Source organism: Buteo buteo, chromosome 27 (assembly GCF_964188355.1).
Source record: "Buteo buteo chromosome 27, bButBut1.hap1.1, whole genome shotgun sequence".
Classification (NCBI taxonomy): domain Eukaryota; kingdom Metazoa; phylum Chordata; class Aves; order Accipitriformes; family Accipitridae; genus Buteo; species Buteo buteo.
Genome location: NC_134197.1, coordinates 249198 through 267833, shown reverse-complemented (window position 1 = coordinate 267833; position 18636 = coordinate 249198). Strand labels below are relative to the sequence as shown.

Genomic DNA, 18636 nt, shown 5'->3' with positions numbered 1-18636 from the left:
TTTTTTTACATGGTGTATGGTCTTCAGAAATCTAATTGTTTGTAAGCTGCAGCAGGAAAAAAAAAGTAGTTCTTCCATCTCCCTGCTTTTTCTCTGAAAAAGAGACACACCTTTATGGATTTCACAGCAGCGCCTGTGTAATTTCCTAGCCTCTGATCCTTCCATTATCCCATGAGACATCAGGACCTGCAAGAACCGTCGATGAGCATCAGTCATCTGAGCTGCCATTGCAGTATTCCACCAGGCTTCAAATGCTGCAAGAGGCGTAAGCTGGAATTAATGCACATGTTCACACAAATTAAAAATACACAGTCCAAGCATACGTAAGATTTCAATTAAACTCTCTAACATTGCATCAGGGAAAAAAAGGCAGATCCCCCAGGTTCTGCTCAGAATACGGACAGTGACTAACTCCACGGTTCTAGAAGGATACAAAAGATAAAATTCCAACCAATTTCAGCTACAGAATAAAACAACAAAGGCATTGTGCTATCGTACCCCCAACCAGAAAATAGTAGGGTTATACGTGTAACAATCGACAGAACAAAATCCTCCTCCAAACGTTCTGAAGAGCCTCAGAACCAAAGAAAAACATCTCAGGAAATTCCTTGGCCGCTGCAGCCAAACAATCCTTAACCGTCCACCAGAAAAAAGAGGTTTCCACACTCCCAAACTGCTCCAGGCCAAAGGACCGCATGACGGACCAAACCGAGAAACGCCGCCGTGCGCTGACGTTCCCTACGCCTCGCACCCCGCCTCCGCCCCGCACACCGGCGGTCGCCGACCCGCAGGCCCGAGCCAGCCCACCCGCCCCGGGGACGCCGCCCTCCGCCGCTCCCGCCCGCCCAGCGCCGCGGGGGACGTGCCGAGGCGGGCGCGCCGTCGGACCGCAGCGCGCTGGGAGCTGCCCACGGGTAAAACGTGAAGCGGCTCCCGCGTCAGCGCGCTGAACTCGCGGCAGAGCGACCGGCGGCCTCCGGCCGGGCTCCGGCCTGCCCCGGCCGCCGCCGCCGCCGCTTCGCCGCCCGCTCCGCCCTCGGGCCGCAGACCCGCCGGCAAAGCCACGGGCAGCCGTCCGAGGAACGACCCTCTCCCCACCGCCCCGCCAAGGCCTACATCCCCCCTCGGCCTCCGGCCGCTCGGGCCGCTTCGCCCCCCCAGGCCGCCTCACCCGCCGGCCTCCGGCGCCGCTGCAACCCCGCTGCTCGACAGCTCGGCGATCGCTGCGACCGCCTGCCATCGATCGGCTCGGCAATGCGGCGGCCCCGCCCCGCGGGCGGGGGGCGGGGGGCAGGGGTGGGGGCAGCCCCGCCCCGTGGCGGGGGGAACGGGACACACGCCCCGCCCCCCTCCCGCCTGTTTTGCACCGTCCCGAGTGGCGGCAGAGACGGGCGCTCCCCGCGGCTCCGGCGGAGGTGAGCCGGGCTGAGCCCCGGCCGGGCGCCGCAGCGTTCGTGCCCCCGCGGTCCCGCCGAAAGCCCCGGCGGTGCGGCGGCTGCTCCTCCCCACCACGGCTTCGCGAGCAGCCGGGCTGGGCCCCGCCCGCCGTCACGCGCGGGGCCGTCGCGCCTGCTCGGCCGCCTCCGCCCCGCGTAGGCGGCGCCGCGCGGGCAGCGGGAGGGGAGGGGATGGGCGGGGCGTGCCCGCGCGGCCGGCTGGCGTTTCCGGCGGGCCGGGCCGGGCTGGGCCGCGCCGCCGGCGGGGCAGTGCTCTGCGGCCAGGCGGAGGACGCGCGTCCGGGGAGCGCGGCGCCCGTGTCGGGGCGGACGCGCGGGTGCCGCTGGGGCCGGGACCCCCCGGTCCGCACCGAACCGAAGCCCGGGCGAGGGCGAGCACCGACCAGGCAAGTGTACCTCCGGCGGCTGCCCCTTCCCCTCCCCGCCCGGCGGAAGGACGGTCTCCTTCTCGTTACCTGTGGCCGAAGCGGAATTTGCGCGGTTTACGCTTCGCGGCTGATGCGGTGTCTGCCGTTCTCCGCACCGATGCTGAAAACGAGCTGGCTTTTCCGTGCTGCCCGCGGCCGGGGCGGCAGCCTGAGCGGTTCCGGGAAGGTGCCGGGCTTGCGCCGGCTGGCGCGGGACGGGTTGGGCGGAATTGCAGTTACTGCTCCGAATGTCCCTCGGCCTTGTCGGGGTCCGGGGGGGCGGGGGGGGGGGCGGAGCGGGAGGTCCCCGGGACGCGCGGGCTGCCGGGGGGCGGCGGGGAGCGCTCGCCCCAGGGCCGGTCCCCGGACATCCCGCGGGTGCCGGTGCCGCTCGGCTGCGGCTCCCCCCGAGGGGGAAGGGCTCTCTCGGGGCGTTGTCGCCGACAGAAGTGCTTTTCCTTCCTTGAGGCTGCTGAACCGGGGCGCCGCTTTAGAAATAAGCGAAGGCAGGACGGGTTTAACTCCCGGAACGTCCCGTCCCGTCCCGTCCCGCGGGCAGCGAGGCCCTGCCCGACGGGCGCGGGGGCACCGAAGCTCTTCCCGCGCTCCTTTGGAAAAGCCGCCTTAGCCGGGAGCCGGGAACCGCAGAGCTGCGCCCCGCTCTCGGGTCTCCTTCTTCAAAAGCGACTGCCAGCGTGTGGGGGTTCTGAGAGCGCTTCAGAGCAGTTTGTGCTAAACTCTCAGAACCCGGGGGTCAGAAATGGGGCATCAGAAGTGAGCTGTTGTAGTTAGTCGTTTTAGTCCAGACGCTTTGTGTTTTCGGCGGTTTTTGTCAATGTGTCCAAATTCAGCAGTTTCCATAGTTCCTGTCGGTTCTGAATTAGAAAATACCTGAAGTTATCTTGCTGCTTGCAGACTTAGATTTGCAGTTTCTCAAATTATGTGAAAGTACTGTATTCCTTATAGGCCCAAATGACATGTTATTACGCCTTTTGCTGGCTTCTGTCATCTCAATATGAAAATATGTTGGAATGCAGAAACCTCAGCTGAAGTCAAAAATAAAAATTGACCAGTTTCAAGTGTTTTAGAGAGAACCCGTCTGCTCATTTTGAGAGGCTCTTTTCATATTTATGAGGAGAGGTTTATCCAGGTGTGCCCTGTCCTGCTCCAGAAATGCAGATATCATTTGTATGTTGTTGCATGTTGTTGCGTAAAATGACATTAATGGAAAGTATCTCAAACTACACGAAGGAACTTGTGGAATGAGAATGACATTAAAATATTAGTAAAATTACTCCTTTAAAAATAATATAAAAGAATGTCTTTCTCCTTTAAAATCCACCATTCTGAAGTTAAATTCCTTCTTTAGCAGTCATACAATGGTGCAGGAAAGACTATGCTAGATAAGCAATAATATGTGTTATGCCCTTTAAGATAAAAAAATGGGACAAAGCCTCCCAACTAATGAATCCATAATCTAAGGACCCGTGTGAGTTTCTGCTTACCCAATGTGTTCCACTGTAGCAGTCTCAGTAAGAAGAGACCACATTAATACAGTGGTGTATTAATTGAATTGCAAAGAAGCACATGGGTGTGGTTTACTCTTCAGTTGAGATAACACAAAGTGGGAACTATTGAATTTTATCTTTAGGCCCTTCATTGACCAAAGTTGCCATCCTTAATTATTGGAACTTGGAAATATCTTCCAGTCTACCCTTTAATTTACTCCTTAACGCAGTGTACAGGACTCTTTCCTCAGCTTCCAAATTCTTGTGAAAACCCATTTTGTATGAGACGCCTACACTTTTCACCATACACATACTTTGTGCAGTTGCCTCTGACAGTCATGTTGCATGTCAAAGAGTAGGTATTATGATTTATGTTCCTGTAGGTCTGCCACTTTGTATAGGCACTTACAGAAAAAGAAATAAAAGCAGCAAGAAAAAAAGATGGAAATTACTCCCTCGCTTTTTTCTTTTCAAATTTTGATACAAAATCAGTAGATGAACTTTTGCTTTGCTATATAAGGCTTATCTCATTTTAGTCTGCAGTTACAGCCAATGTTTTAAACCAGAAGGAATAAGACAAGATGTACTTTAATTTTTAAAAAGCCAGTTTTAAAATAGGGAGTGATCCTTTACCTGTACAATTGCAGCAAAGGTAAAATAAGCAGTCTTACATAGAAATTTCTGTCATCTGTCTTTTGGGCATGAGTTACTCTTCGAGCATAACAGTTTTGCAAATTATGCGTGTAGATTAAATGTGACCCTAGTTTATTTAGACCAGACCAGAAGTCATTATTGTTTTTCTTGCTGGTAAATGAAATATCTTCAATCATATCATATTTTTTTTCAAGAAACAGAAGTGATAAATTACCAAAGCACATACATAACTTGTGCCAGTAATCACATAGACCTGCTTCTAGCCCCGATAGAGATTTTTTTCATAGTTTTGGGGAAGTCACTGGTGTCTTTTATACCTTACTGTCCTCAAATATATTGGGATTACTAGGTTTGCTGTGATTTTAGTTTTCTCTATATGTGTTATATACTTTTTTAAGATTGGTATTTCGTTATCTGATATAAAAAACTTAACAGACAGGAAAGCTACTGTCATTTTAATTTTCTCCCTTTGCATTGGATTTATAGTCCACTATTATTAAAAAAAAAAAAGTTTGCAGTTTCATTAGAGGATGGGTTAACTCTATTTTCATCAACATGTACAGATCTTTTCTCCTATGGGGGAGATATTTTTGCTCTGCCATCTGCTGATTCATACATGCTTATGTGATACAGGATTCTCTGCCAAAGTTTTAAGAGTTTCTTGGAACTGCCGTCATGCGACAGTATTACTTAACAATGGACTGGAAAGCAAACGCCACCTCTCTTGAGAATTCCAGGAAAAAGGAGGAAAAGAAGAACGATCTTTTTATGCTGGAGCAGTTTGCTCTTTTTTTTTCTGAGCAGCAGCAAAAGCACTTGTGTTCTTTTCAAAAAATTTATTACTGTACTCAGTCACATTTTGTCTGTTTCCAAAAGGTGAAGAGCTCAAAATGTGAAAAGCTCAACTCTTGAGTAATAGCTTTCTTGAGCATTTATGAGAAATAAATCTTTCAAGTATGTCCTTTCTTACTAGATGAGCAGTAACTGCCTCAGAGAAAGTCACAAAAGAGTTTCCAGTCTAATCTTCTGTTTTCGCTAGCAATGTTCTTACCCCTTAACCTCTAAGATTGAAATTTTCCATGTTTAATCTTTAGAAGCTTGTTTTAAAGAGTGGTCAATCATGCATGTGAGAATGGAAGAAATACAGTATCATTAAACGTGACTTTTCTGACAAGCGCAGAAACTTGGATTACAAGGTAATTGCCTTGGAGCTGAATCTGACATATGGAACTAAAGATTGATCATAAGGAAAGCGCTAATACTTCTAAGTATATCGGGGGAAAAAAAGTTTCTATTGCTACATTTCACAATAGTTTTGATTTATATAGATAGTATTTATCAATAAAAGGTGTGGTGGTCCTTATTTAAAAAAAAAAGTTATTTTTCTGTCCCTTAATCAACTGAGAGAGTGTCTGGCTGTTGCCTGCCTTGTGTTTATTCTATTTGTATTTGACAACTAATATTCAGCAGCTGTGCTTGAGAATCTGCACAGTTTGAGAGGAATTATTTCAGGGGATATGGCTTTGATAGCATGCCTTTGATGCTGCACAGCCTTACGTGTATACAGTGCCCACATGCATACTTTTAAAAGGTCATTAAATTTTTCCTAAGCTAGTCACTTAACAAGTTTATACCACGGCAGTTGCTGATCCCTCGCCAGTTCCTTTTGTCTAGCATGCTGGTGAAACTCAAATCTGTTAGAAGTGTCAAAGGTTGTTCTACTCCTGTAGCTGGAGCAGAGGGTATTGAAGCACCATCAACAAATGTGTTTCAATGGTCCCTTCTACTTCAAAATCTAACAAAACTTCTGCAGAAAGCCTAACACCACTGTCCTGCTAAAGGAGATCTGAGAAGTTCTCTCCTCTTCACTCCATCACACAGAGAGAATCGTGAGGTTTTGAAATCAAAAATAACGTGCCACCTGGGAACTTCGCAGATGTAAGCAGAGCAACTGTAGCACGCAGGTAGTAAGAACACTGTGTCCAGACTTGGAGATTAGAAAATAGCAAGAGCATGAGAGGGAGGGACAAAAGGGTTGTGTATTAACAGACAATGGGCTGCTGAACAAGTTTTGTCCCTCTTCATGCTGAATGCAAAGTCATGGTGGTTCCGTATTAGTTAGCATGACTGTACCTACAAATTTACCAGAATTTTAAATGCATCACATACATTTCTAGTGATATGAAAGCTGGTAGCCGTATCTGATCCAGAATATGATCTTCCACAAAGTGGCTACATTGCATCAGCAAAGGAATCTTGGGGAAATAAGTTTTTGGAAAGTCTTAAATTAGTTATTTAATCTGTTTTCAGTTTACCTGCGCAGCTTCGCTATGCTTAAAGAATTCTAATATGTAAAAGCTGCCCAGTTTTCCTTCTCTGAAGTTGTGCTGGTTATGTCATGATTAGGTATGTGGTTTACAACTTCTTTCTAATTATTTACTGTTTTAATGAATCTATGTTCTGCTGAAGCAAGGGTCAGAGGTCTTTGCGAAGAACTTTTTCAAGAGGATGATATTGTTATTATCTAGGGTATTGGTGATAGGACTCGGAAAATGTTTTAGTCAATAGATCAGGCACTTGATTCTTAAATTCTTTCAGTCATCTGAGTGGAATCATAGGGTTTTGGTGACGTGTTGATAGTCAACGATTTGGTCTATTGCTTACCCTTTTAATATCTCACATACTAGCAGCTTTGCTTTTCTAGTGGCTAAAAGAGTGGGTCTGCTGCCAATGTCAGTTTAGTATCCTCTGTAATTAAAACTTTGCAGAAGAGTCTTCTGGCTCATTTGTATTATCCTTATTCTTCTGCACCTCTTGTTCCATGAGCAAGCTTTAGGGGGATCAGGCTCTGCAGGGGATCTGAATCCTAACATCTAGCAGCGTGGTAGGAAGAACTACACCCTTCCCTTAACAGAGGCACTGACGTAAACTTATAATAATGTTTTCTGTTGGCAGAATTTCAGCATAGCTTGTCTTACTGAAGCTGGCCAGTGTCAATGATGGCAAGACTCTTAAGTGCTGCACTGCATACCCTGTGGACCCTTTTCTTTTCATATACAACAAATGAAGGTACGCTTGTCAATGTTTTAAATTATTATACTGAAGTTTTATTGACAGCATTTTCCCATGACTAGTAGGCAACACTATTATCGTTAATTAACTAATATAAAATGTGTAACTTCAAACATCAGAAATACCCATATACTAGAATAAATTCTTAGATTTTTTTTTTCTTTTTATTGACCTTTTCCATATGAGCAATTAAAAATAGGAATTTGCAGGAAGGAGAAACTGAGGTTTGGAAAGTCATCTCCCTGCTTCCCCGTTATCTAACCTCTGTTGGACATCTTGCTGCAAACAGGGTGGTCAGCAATGACCCAGGGACATCTCTGTAGAAATCCCATAAGAATAGAAAGCACTAGTCTCTCATTTGTTTATTTTCATAAATGCCGCTATTGGGCCATGCAGGACCTGGAGGGAGCTATGCTCGTGGCATGGAGCCTGTAGATCTACAGGGCATCTGTCAATTTGCATTCTCCAAAGTATGCAGAGTTATTGAGTTGGAAAATGTAGTTGATGGGATTTGAACAAATCTTGCAGGCACTTGCTGTCAGACATTAGGTGCCCCGACTTGTGCCTGTACAGGGGCAGATGACTGACATGTGATGTCCTATATGTTCTTCATACACCCTTCTTTTGGTCTGGCAGGATGCGTAGCTGCAGATGAGACAAGTTAAGATATATAAAATCATGTTTTCCGACAATGCATTTTTATTCTCTGGAAAATGAATCTTACGTTTTGCTTTCTGTATTTTTTAAGTTGTTCCACAGTAGGCTACAGTTTTGGTTTTTTAAAAGCAAACCAAAATAGTTGAAAGAAAATTAAAAATAGTCTGTCTCTAAAAAAGAAGGTTTATTAGCTACTTTCTTAGGTACTATGAAATAGTACAATTGAATTAATGAGAAGGATCAAGGTTTGCAAGAGTGCATTGGCTGGATCATCTGATCTTGGTAATCCCACGTTCTGCAAATGATCTTTATCAAGTTTTAATTTTACAGTTTGGGGTTTTTTTCCCCCTAGTTAACTGCATGTTTTAAGTTTCTTCAGCATGGTATTCTAGTTGAGGATTAAAAAAAGAAGTCCAGTATTTCAGTTCCCTTTTTTAACTACATGAACTGAAAACAAACTCTGTGCTGTATGTGGTTTCAAAAGGAAATTCTCAAATATCTGAGGTTTTAAAAAAATACAGTGTAGCAGAGATGGAAGAGAGAGGAGGTCACAGGAAGAGAATGCAGAAGATAATTTAGACTTTAGAAAGACATGAGGACGCTGAAAGGCAAGATAAAGTAAAGCTGCTAATCATCAGAGCTTAACACAGCAGGAAGACCTTCATTTAAGTGAAGTATTCTTGAAAGTGTAAGATCATTAACAGGTTGAAAAATAATGACATTCATCTTTAAAGAGCTTAAAATGTTAGTACTTCTTTTAAAAGTGCATCTTAAAGTGGAAAAAAAAAGAAACAATAAAAATACAAATGGCAACCAAATATAAACAGCAGCAACAGGATAAATAGGTAATGTTTCTTTTAAAATAAATGAGCAGTGTGACTGTTACAGTATTGCAGAAATTTAATTCTTGGGGTTTTTTTGAAGAATCCAGAACTATGCAGAACAAAGGGGAACTAAATGTGGTGCTGCCATCCAGAAAGGACATAAGAGTGATAGTTCTTATCTACAAGATAAATAGCTAGCCTTAGTAACTAAAAAAAAGCAAAACATCTTTTCTGAATATTTGAACACTAATGAAACCGTGAGCTGCAGTCAGTTCTAGGTTTATAACCAGTCAATATACCAGAAAATTTCAATTATAATTTTTACAGAATTTTAAAATGGTTCCTTGACATTGCCGTGCATCCTCATTTGGATAAGTGAGCCTCACTAAGGTTATTGAGCTTACTCAAGTGATTCAGGACTGCTTAGTAGTCAAGGTTTGTGGGAGGCCTTTTAGAAAGGCAAGTGAAAGTGATGTGTGGATTTTAATGAGGGTGAAAGACCATACACTGACAGTACTAAACAATTAAGTGTTTCTTTGAGTTGGGTTTTTACTGAAGTACCAGAGGGTACGGTAGGTCCCGTTGTATGTTATGTATCATGTCCACTAAAAGGCATCTGACCATCATGTTTATTACATTTGCAGATACTGTACTGTATCAGAGTATGCAGAAGTTATATCAGAATAAATAACATAAGTGGCCTACAGAAAAGTGGAAATGTAGGAGGGATAAAACAAAATTACGTGTTCTTGACAACAAAAGTTTTGCTTGGGAGGAATAATCTGAAACTTAGGTACCCATTGGAAAGAATAAGCCTGTGAAGCAGCTGTAGCTGAAGGACAAGGACCTCACAGGATCTGAATTGTTGGCAACTTAATCTTGAATTTGCACTGTAAATGACAAGAATGGGGAGTTAGTAATGTGCTGGGCCATGTAAACAAAATTGGCCCATGTATAATTGCCAGAGGAACCTTCTAGCAGAATCCCTTGTAAAACTGTCGGAAAAATATCAATTAATAGGATTCTTAAAACCAGCCAAAGCTATGCAAAATTTTTACGAGGAATTGAGATGTAGAGCAGGAGAGAAGGATTTAGATCTGTACAACTTGTACAAGAAAAGGGAGTTACTGTTAATATTTACTAGTAACAAACGTCAAAGAAGGCAAAGAATTGTCTGAGATGATAAAAGTATTAGCTACTTCCGACTGCTTCATTTAGAAATGATCACATTCCAGTACCACGTTTGGCACGCTGTTAGTCCTGATAACAGCACGGCATTACTGTCACAAAGCTCCTCCTCTTCTGTTCCTTGTTTCACTCGTGTGGAGTGCATTGAAATAATGGAAAATGTGGCTGGAAGGGATACCGAGGCTTGTCTATTCCATTTCCCTTTCCAGTTTTAACAAAGATATTTTGACCAATGTTTTCTGTTTTTTTTCTTAAATACTGCCAGTGAAAGAGACTGTAAACACAAGCACTGGGAGTGCAGAGACTTTGGGCTTTTCTGTACCCTCTCAGTGCCTGGAACAATGTGACTCTCAATCTCTCCAGGTCTCCGAACACTATCATAACAATGAAAAGAAAACAGAATAGGAAATACTGAGTGAAATTAAGAAAAGATGTATACTAGAAGGAAGCCTGTGACAGGAAGATCTTCTAGACAATGGGGAACTGCTCTGAGGAGGCAGAGGGCATGCATTTGGGAAGCTTAGAACCATTGTAGATAAAGCATGAGTACATGCCTGTAGGCAGTGATCTTAGTCTGACTCTGTTAATTACCTGCATTTTGGCTTTTGAACCTTTTGTATTAACACATAATGCTGTTTTGTAATTAAATGCTGATGAGTTTTACATAGAGCTATCAGAATCAGATTTTCTGTGCTTGGAAGACTGTGTTGGATGAGTTGTGCCTTTCTATTTCAATATTACAACTGCAGACCTGCTTCCTCTTCAAGACTGTAGATGTTGTCTCCAGAAAGGTACAGACATTTGGTGACATGCATCTCTTTCCATTTACCCAGAATGTGAAAAATAACAATGCTTTCACTTAATTTATAGGGGGTTGGTAGCTCTGTTTAGGTGGAAAAGTTAATATTTCTGCTTAATCAAATTTATTCTTTTGATTCTCTTGCTTCTCATTGTGTGCTGCTGCTCCCTAGTTATGGCTGCAGAACATGTACGGCAGTTTGCATGCTTCAGTGACTATGACAAAGAGCTGGTTTGTCACTGGGAAGTGACTGCACAGACGAATTGCTCCAAAGAATTCCTGCTCTACTACAGCCAGGAACATTTTCATCAGATGTAAGTGTTTAATAAGATGTTACATTATCATTGTTGGAACCTCATATATCCTTTAGCCATTATCAGCTTTGATTCCCTCTGTCTACCATGGGTTTCTGGGACAAAACATAATCCAGATTATTCTTGCGAGGAGGAAAATGGGTTGCTGCAATTAACAGCACGCTCTGTTCAGTGGCCTACTCTTCTGCAGACCTCTCTGCACTCTTAGTACAGAGGAGTGATCAAGTCCTATTTGTAGGGGTGGTAGGGCTCTCATAAGTTTACCAACCTTCATTTCATGCAAAATTTTACCTTCAGGAGAAATCCTACCTGATTTGCCAGTGTGTAGCCTGTGTGAAAGGTGCTCTGCCCTGGAGCACAGGTGACTGATTATCTCTGCACACAGTTTAACTCTGTGTTCAAGCACAGACTGTTGTCCCTGTTGTGCAGCAGGGCCAGTCATCATCTCCTACAAAGGAAGATGCATCTGGGCTCTCCTGTTCCTCTCCATATGATTTCTCCACCCAGATATCCAAATAACCTCACTTTGTAGTAAATCTGTTCCTATACTAGCAAGCTGTAAGCCTGCTTCTTCAGAGGTTGAAGTGCGATGAAGAGTGTTAATTTTTCCTCTTGGGATCAATCATTAGCTTTTCTGTCAAGTTTTTCATTTGTGCGATACAGATATCCAAGGGGTGTTTGGGGAGGGTGGGTTGTTTGCAAGTTTGGGGGAGCTTGGTTTTGGTTTGGATTTATTTGGGCCAGACATTTCTAGGAACTAAGCTTGTTTGTCTCAGATTTGATGAGCTCTACACATTGGGAAGCTTGATTTCACCTTTTCAAGAAATAGTGTGCCATACTCTCTAAATATCACATAATTTTCTGTCTGTGTTTCAGAAATACGTGTGTCCCTGAGAACAGAAAGGACAGTTCAAGGTGCACTTGCACAATATGGCCGGATTGTTTTGTATCAGGCCTCACCTATAATCTAACTCTACAGTTCAATGGGACTGATATGTGGAATTACAGTGTTACACCAGCCCTGGTTGGTAAGAAGGTGTTTACTTTGTCACCAGGACATCTGGTTCCAGGCTTAGAAATCCTAGCTAACTCCTCATTCATGTCACTGGAACAGTTTTTCCTTATCAGAGGTGAAAAGTGTCATGCTGGCTTAAATGCAAAATCTATTTGGCTTAGAAACCTGATTCTGGAGTAGATTCTTAAGGAAAGAGTATAAACAAGGGGGCAAGCAGAGGCTGATTATTCTTCTAGCTATACCCTCCCAGCTGCCAGCCAGCAGCAGTTTGGGGGCTTAGATGTGTCCTTAGTGCATTTTACTTTTGGCTGTAGAATTCAAGGATGAAGAGGAATGTGCTGCTTCCAGTTTCTAGAAAGACACTAGGCTATCCCTACTGAAATTTCTTCCATTCCTGTCTCTGTCATACTCTGATTTTTCATACTAGTTGAATCATCCTCCCTAAACAGAGATTTTTATGGTAATTGGTGTTCGGTTATAACAACCAGTGATAAAAACTTAACAAGACTGCTCTTTCACAGGACAGAGCGTAGATACGGTTTATGTCTCTCTGTAGGCACCTAGTTGGTTTAGAACAATGTGCTTTTTCATAACACTTGTCACCTCAAACACTCACAGAAATCATTCATATACCTTAGGCAGGCATTCATCTGCATCGTTGAGCTGGTTCTTTTCAGAATAGTTGATTGTCGCTGTTGCTTATCAGCAGAATAAGCAGGAGCCTGCTTCAGTTTCTAAGAGACAGTAGCCAGGACAGCCTGGCTGCAAAGTTGTCAGAAGCTCTGTGCCTGCCCTATGGCACAGCATGCTATTGTGAGGGCACAGGTTGTGCCCATTTTTCCAGGCTGAAAGGTGCATCCAGTGCACCAAAAGGTTGAACTTGCAGTTTGTTCAGCCAGCTTGAAGATTCAGTGCTTGTTAATGAATACCTTGCAGTTGCTCTGTTTTGGCCTCTATATGCTTGTGCTTACAGCATAGTGAAAAGGGCTAAATGCATTGTCTGCGATGAGATTCTGGTCTCTGGTGAATGTTTGTCTCTCTGCTTCTCTCCATCAGTGCTTTCCCATTGCCTTGTTCTCCTTAATTGTATTTTTTTAACACACAGTTAAGCCAAGGGCCCCCCAAAATCTTGCCATTGAGAAAGTTGAAAATGGTAATTTCATTCTGAGCTGGGAGGAGAGCTACTCTCCTCATTCCATGCTCTCTGGAGAGCCGGTCATCTATGAAGTGAAATACTGGAGGAAGCAGCACCCGACAGAGGTAAGAGACAGTTAGTCTCTTCATTTTCTGTCTCTCTGGAGCTTTCAGGTTTAAAAAGTCCTCTGAAAAGTCTTAAAACCATTTCATGAATAATGGTGTAAGGGCCAGCAAGAGCAAGTCCCATGATGTTCTTGATCACACAATTGCCACAGGTCATGTTGCCCCAGGGTGCTTCAGCTGGACTTTAAAGGATTGAAGCTCTTCTGACTGCCACCCCAAAATGCTCTGCTCTTCACAGTAGACAGGGCAGAGATTGAAAATAAAATGCTTCTGTTCCCTGAACTTCGTTTGCTCCTTAGACATCAGAAAGCTGGAGGCAGTTCATGACTCTGTGGCACACTTGAGGCATTTCAGACACCCTTTTGAACAATTCAGCACTTCAGAGCTGGGCTTCTTCTGGAAGGGGAAGAACATGCATGGTGGCATGTTGCAAATACCATGCGCTTATGACAACAAAATGCAGTATCACACACACCTGTTTAGGTATACAGTCATTCCTTTGCTCATTTGTGAAAGGTTGCTGAAACACATAACACTATTGTTACTTAATTGCTGTCACTAACCCTTCACCTCATAAAGAAATCAAAGTGAACTTTCTTACTTCCTTTTCAGGTTTCTGTAAAAGCAATTAACTACCAGGCAAAAAGCTTTGAAATTACTGCAAGCTCCTTGAGGAGAGGCTATGATTATGTCGCAAGCGTAAGGTGTAACTATACAAACTACCCGGCCAGCTGGAGTGAATGGAGTGAAGAAGTTGAATTTCACTATGGTAAGTATTGTAACAAATAGCAGCTTGACAAAAGGATGGTACAGTTTTATAAACCATGTCGTGGATATATCCCCACTGCTCTCCTCTCAGAGGAGAGTTATGGAATCATCATCTGCATCCTTTTGAATGTATTGTGGATACATGTGTAATGGCTTCCAAAGAGACTAAACATAAAAAGCAACTCCTGGGCAAATTAAGGAAGATAAGACCAAGGAAGTTGGATTGTTTAGCCTTGTGAAAAAAAGGCTGAAAGGGGATGTGTTTATTCTCTATAAATATTTCGTGAAGTAGACACCAGGGAAGGAGAAGAGATATTTAAACTAAAGAACAACATTGATGTAAGAGCAAGTGGGTATAAGTGAACAAGAGCTATTTAGGCTGCAAATTAAGCAATACTTTAACCGTCAGAGGGCTGAGGGTTTATAAAAATCTCTGAAGAGCAACAGAGAGGACAAGAAGCATAGCTGCACTACAGTGGGGATGATAATGCCATTCTAGGGACTGTGTGACAGGTTTGTCCCCAAGAGCTGACAAATGGCTTCACAGTACATGTTGGCTCTCCCAGCTCCTAATACTCACAGCAATGGACTGCAGTACCTGCATTGATCTTTCAGACATGCCACACACCATCACCACTGGTAGCTGTATATGTTCTGTTCTTTGTCTGCTGGAGGCTTTATTTTACATTCTCTAAAGGAGTATTTTTTTAAGGCTGAAAAGAAGAGCAATGAATTTGGTATTGCCAGTACTTGTATTTATATGCACATACACACGTAAATGTGTATGTTTATTTAACAGATTACCAAGTAACAGCTGAAGACATTCTGCAGATGGCTGTTCCTGTATCCTGCATACTGATCATGGCAGTATCTGTAACTTGTTACTTCTGTTTTACCAAGTATGTATCATACTGTTCACAGGTTTTATAGACTAGCAGTTTGCACAGATACCAGTATTGCTATTGATTAGCTGACTGTCTAGTAGTACAGGAATCTAATGTTTTGGTTTTCTGCAGCACCTTTATCATGCTATGAGCAAAGGTTTTATAAACGTGAATCAGTTGCACTCTGGCATTTTCTGAATAGATAACTGAATATTCACTATTAATCTTACTAGAATGGGCCGCTTGTAGCATCCAAAACAGGCTGCAGTTACGGGGTTTGTCAGTTTTGGACCTCAGTCTTTGCTGGAGTTCCAGTAGTGATGGTTAAATATCTGTATTTCTTTTCACATTTTTTTTTTTAGTGGTAATGTGAAAGTGGGTTCCTGTCTGGTTTGCACACTGTTTCGAACATGATTAGAAGAACATGTGACTGTGGTTGTGCGGAGCAGTCATGCACCAAACATATAAACATCTTAGCACTAGTTTAATGAAAAGCAGCCCTTGGAGATGCACAGGACAAGCACTTCCTGTTGCTGCAATGCAGATGGCTGAGAGGGAGAGAAAAGCAGAATAGGGAAGTGTACACTGGTGAAGCCAAAATGCAGTCAAAGCAAACAATTTTAATGCTTCCCTTGCAGAGTGAAGAAGGAATGGTGGGATCAAATCCCAAATCCAGCAAAGAGCCATTTGGTCGTAAAAAATGTCAAGGTAATTTAAAGGGTTTGCAAAAAATACCTTTTCCTGATCACTGGAAGTAGAATATGTAATAAGTGCTATTGTCTGGCTAGTGCAGGGCACTAGTGCTAGTGCAGATACTAAACACAATTCACGTGTCCTAAATCTCATTTGTATCTTTATTAGTTTTCAGTTTTGTGCTACATTGATGAAATTAAGTTCCCTTTCCATGACTTAAAGCAGAGTCATATGGAAAATCAAATGTAAGTAAGATAAAGGGAAACACCCCCCCCTTCTCTTTACAGTACAAAATAATTGCCTATTACATAAACATTAACTGTCCTTTCCTTTTGACTTCCAAAAACAGAAGTTGCAAGAACTGTCTGGCTCAAAGTAACATCAGAAATGTTGAGAAATCGTCTAGTTGCCACAGCAAGCCTGGAGACTGGTTCCCAAAAGGCAGCAGTGCAGTTTTAACCCCTGAGACAATTCTGGTTGAAGAGTCTGTAGAAATCTGTGAATGTTTAACAGACATTGAGGCTGAGAGCCAGGAAGAGACTAGTGACCAGATCACCATGTTTGAGCCTTGTGAGAGCAGTGTCAGTGCTTTCAGAGAGCACACTGAACACAATGATGCACTAGCTAGCATGTTTATTGAGCTCCTGGCAGATGAAAACAACGTGCAAGACAATAAAGACCCAGACATCATCACAGGTGAGAATAAAACCTTTGAGAAACTTGAGTCAGAAAATCCATCACAGCAAAACACAAAGGAAAGTGCAGCCCAGAGTCAGCAGCCATGTCATACAGTCTCCCTTTTCACCAAAGCGTCTCAAGATGACTACAATTGTAGTACAGCCAGCAAGAAGTCAGAACAATCAGAAGAATCCTTTGAATCTGGCTATCAGAGCTCCAGCATAAATTCTGCTTCTCTGGATGCAAGAGATCTTCAACATATGGTTCATCAAAGCCTTTTTCCATGCAGTTCTGAAAGTCAGCATGATTCATGTGCCCTGAGCCAGGAGTCTCCAAATAAACCATCCTTTGGGACCAAAAAAGACAGAATAAGCAACCCTGCACACAAGAGTTTTGATACCCTTATGTCTCCATCCATGGGGCTGTGTAGCTCTGCATACAAGAGCTGTGACACCCTTATGTGTCCATCTGTGGAGCCCTGTGGTTCTGCCTATAAGAGCTGCGACACCCTTATGTCTCCAGTGGTGGAGCCCTGTGGTTCTCCCTACAAGAGCTGTGACAGCCTTATGTCTCCATCTGTAGAGCCCTGTGGTTCTGCATACAAGAGCTTTGATATTCTTGTGTCTGCATTCAAGGAACCAAGTAGCTCTGCATATAAGAGCTTTGATACCCTTATGTCTCAGTCCATGGCTAACAGTAGCCTGACTCTGTGTTTTGAAAATGTGTGCTCCTCACCACCTTTGACACAGTTTGCAGAGACACCAGAACTTAGCTGCAGAGATCAAATTTTTCGACCCCCTAGCAATCAGACACGTTACACCAACTACAGATCTCCCTGCACTGAGCTTGATTTTCAAAACGCCTGTTCAGAACATACTGATTTTCCATCCTTCTCCATACATGCAAATGATAGTGCTTCAGGTTTCCTACCAGAGGAAGAAATACATAAGCAAGTAACATACCAAAATGTTCAAAAGAAAGCCAATATAATTTCTTGCCCCATTGGACCTCAACCGTCTGGTTATCAACCTTTTGATAATGTAGTTAAATGTAATGGTACTTACTGTGACAATGACAGTGAGGTTATCTCTAGGTCACTGTATGAACCCTTCATTTGTCTTTTGTGCAACAACCTGAGAGAAACACCTCCGGATACCATAATCTGTGAACCTGACCAGAGGACAGATAACCACATATGTTTGATTGTACAGGGTTGTGACTGCAGTATTGTTCCAGGTTTGGCCTCTAGTGAGAATGTCACACAGACCAGTGATGGCAGCCTTTGGATCATCAACTCTAATGAGCTGTCTAGTGATAGCAAAGATGAAAATACCAGCAGGGACAAACAGCTATTGCATTTGTTAGAACTGAGGTGTCAAGATTTTAGCAGCAGAGAAAGAACTATAAAGGGCACAAAACCCAAGAGCTTTAACTATACTGGTAAAGGAATGCAAGAGAGCAGCAGTAACAGACTAAATACTGACTGTCACTGCCACACGCACAACCACTTGAGGAAAACTGGAAATGCAGGGGAAAATAAAGAGGTGATAAAGCATGTGGTAGGCAGGAGGTGTGGCTCAGCAGCTAGCTTACCAGAAGAATCACTGGACAGCATTGGGCTAAACTTAGAAAGAAAAACTGCAGACCCCCTGGAGCTCCTGGTCTCAGGCAAGTTGTCACCTCCTCTTTTTGTGGATAACTCCTGTCCTTCTGATTCTCACCGCATTCACAGTGAGGGTTCCAGACTGGCACCTGCAGTTAAAAAAAGACCAGTAGAACTATTGAGGGAAAACAACAGGAAGAATGAGAAAAAAATGGAACTTGTACAAGCCCTTGCCCAGGAGGACAACTGCTACATGAAGGTAGCCTAGCGACACTTGCCAAGACTGAACCAAATGTGTCACGGGAAATAAACTGTGTGGCAAATTGAAATGCTGCTTGTTCTTCCCGTCTTGCCTGAAGTGAGGGCTGCTGCAGTTCAGACATGGATTCAATGGGTTGTAACACTCATGCCTGCTGCAGGGCTGGCAGTCGGTATGTGATGCAGGCTGCTGGGGGACAGTAAGGGTTAGCACCGAACAATTGCAGCTACAACTCTATCAGGGGGGCGAAGCCAGAGCTAAAGTTTCTCTGGCCGCGATTGTTCTCTAAAAGTAAGCAGCAACTGCATGAAGGAGGAGTTCTTAGTACACCTCCTGCGGTTATTGCCCTGGCTCTGTATGTTGCTTGGGAAGCACACAAAGGTGATGCGGAGGATGCTGACATGCCTGGAAGTGGGATGTAGGTGCAGGTCAAAGGGGAATTGACTGACTTGGACTGACAGCATCACACAGCTCCCATAATTTATTTGAGGGAGAGGAGGAGGGAGGTCCTGTGTGCCTAGCCCCAGCATGGGTTATATGTTTGTATACTTGTTCAGTCAAGACCTGAAATAAAGATTACTGTCATTTGGGCTTAA

The 18636-nt window shown here is 43.8% G+C and overlaps 2 protein-coding genes across 6 annotated transcripts in view; one reads left to right on the top strand and one right to left on the bottom strand.

Annotated features, from left to right (window-relative positions):
* Positions 1–2089, bottom strand: part of NSMCE1 (NSE1 component of SMC5/6 complex) — a 15635-nt gene extending 13546 nt beyond the window's left edge. The window contains exons 1-2 of one of the 2 annotated variants that reach the window (XM_075058338.1): positions 1913–2089; positions 111–254 (exon numbers count right to left, since the gene is read on the bottom strand). In XM_075058338.1, the coding sequence (XP_074914439.1) occupies positions 111–228 (118 nt within the window). In that variant the 5' untranslated portion in view covers positions 229–254; positions 1913–2089. Of the gene's footprint in view, positions 1–110; positions 255–1171; positions 1321–1912 lie in introns of those variants that run through there. The other variant, XM_075058336.1, reaches the window with a different exon arrangement.
* IL4R (interleukin 4 receptor) lies at positions 1324–18636 on the top strand. Of its 4 annotated transcripts, none has more exons than XM_075058322.1 (10): positions 1324–1415; positions 6982–7095; positions 10739–10880; positions 11757–11908; positions 13001–13155; positions 13768–13924; positions 14723–14822; positions 15446–15515; positions 15669–15745; positions 15850–18636. In XM_075058322.1, the coding sequence occupies exons 2-10, from the start codon at positions 7023–7025 to the stop codon at positions 18047–18049; spliced, it is 3126 nt and encodes a 1041-aa protein (XP_074914423.1). In that variant the 5' UTR covers positions 1324–1415; positions 6982–7022; the 3' UTR covers positions 18050–18636. The 4 variants fall into 4 exon arrangements, with proteins under 4 accessions (XP_074914423.1, XP_074914422.1, XP_074914425.1 ...); XM_075058321.1 differs by lacking the exon at positions 1324–1415 and adding an exon at positions 1671–1843; XM_075058324.1 differs by lacking the exons at positions 1324–1415; positions 6982–7095 and adding an exon at positions 7181–10558.

Coding starts and splice junctions, on each gene's coding strand:
- IL4R (XM_075058322.1), top strand. CDS start 7,023: ATGATGGCAAGACTCTTAAGTGCTGCACTGCATACCCTGTGGACCCTT. Junction 11,909..13,000: donor TGTTACACCAGCCCTGGTTG/GTAAGAAGGTGT, acceptor TTTAACACACAG/TTAAGCCAAGGGCCCCCCAA. Junction 13,925..14,722: donor AGAAGTTGAATTTCACTATG/GTAAGTATTGTA, acceptor TTTATTTAACAG/ATTACCAAGTAACAGCTGAA.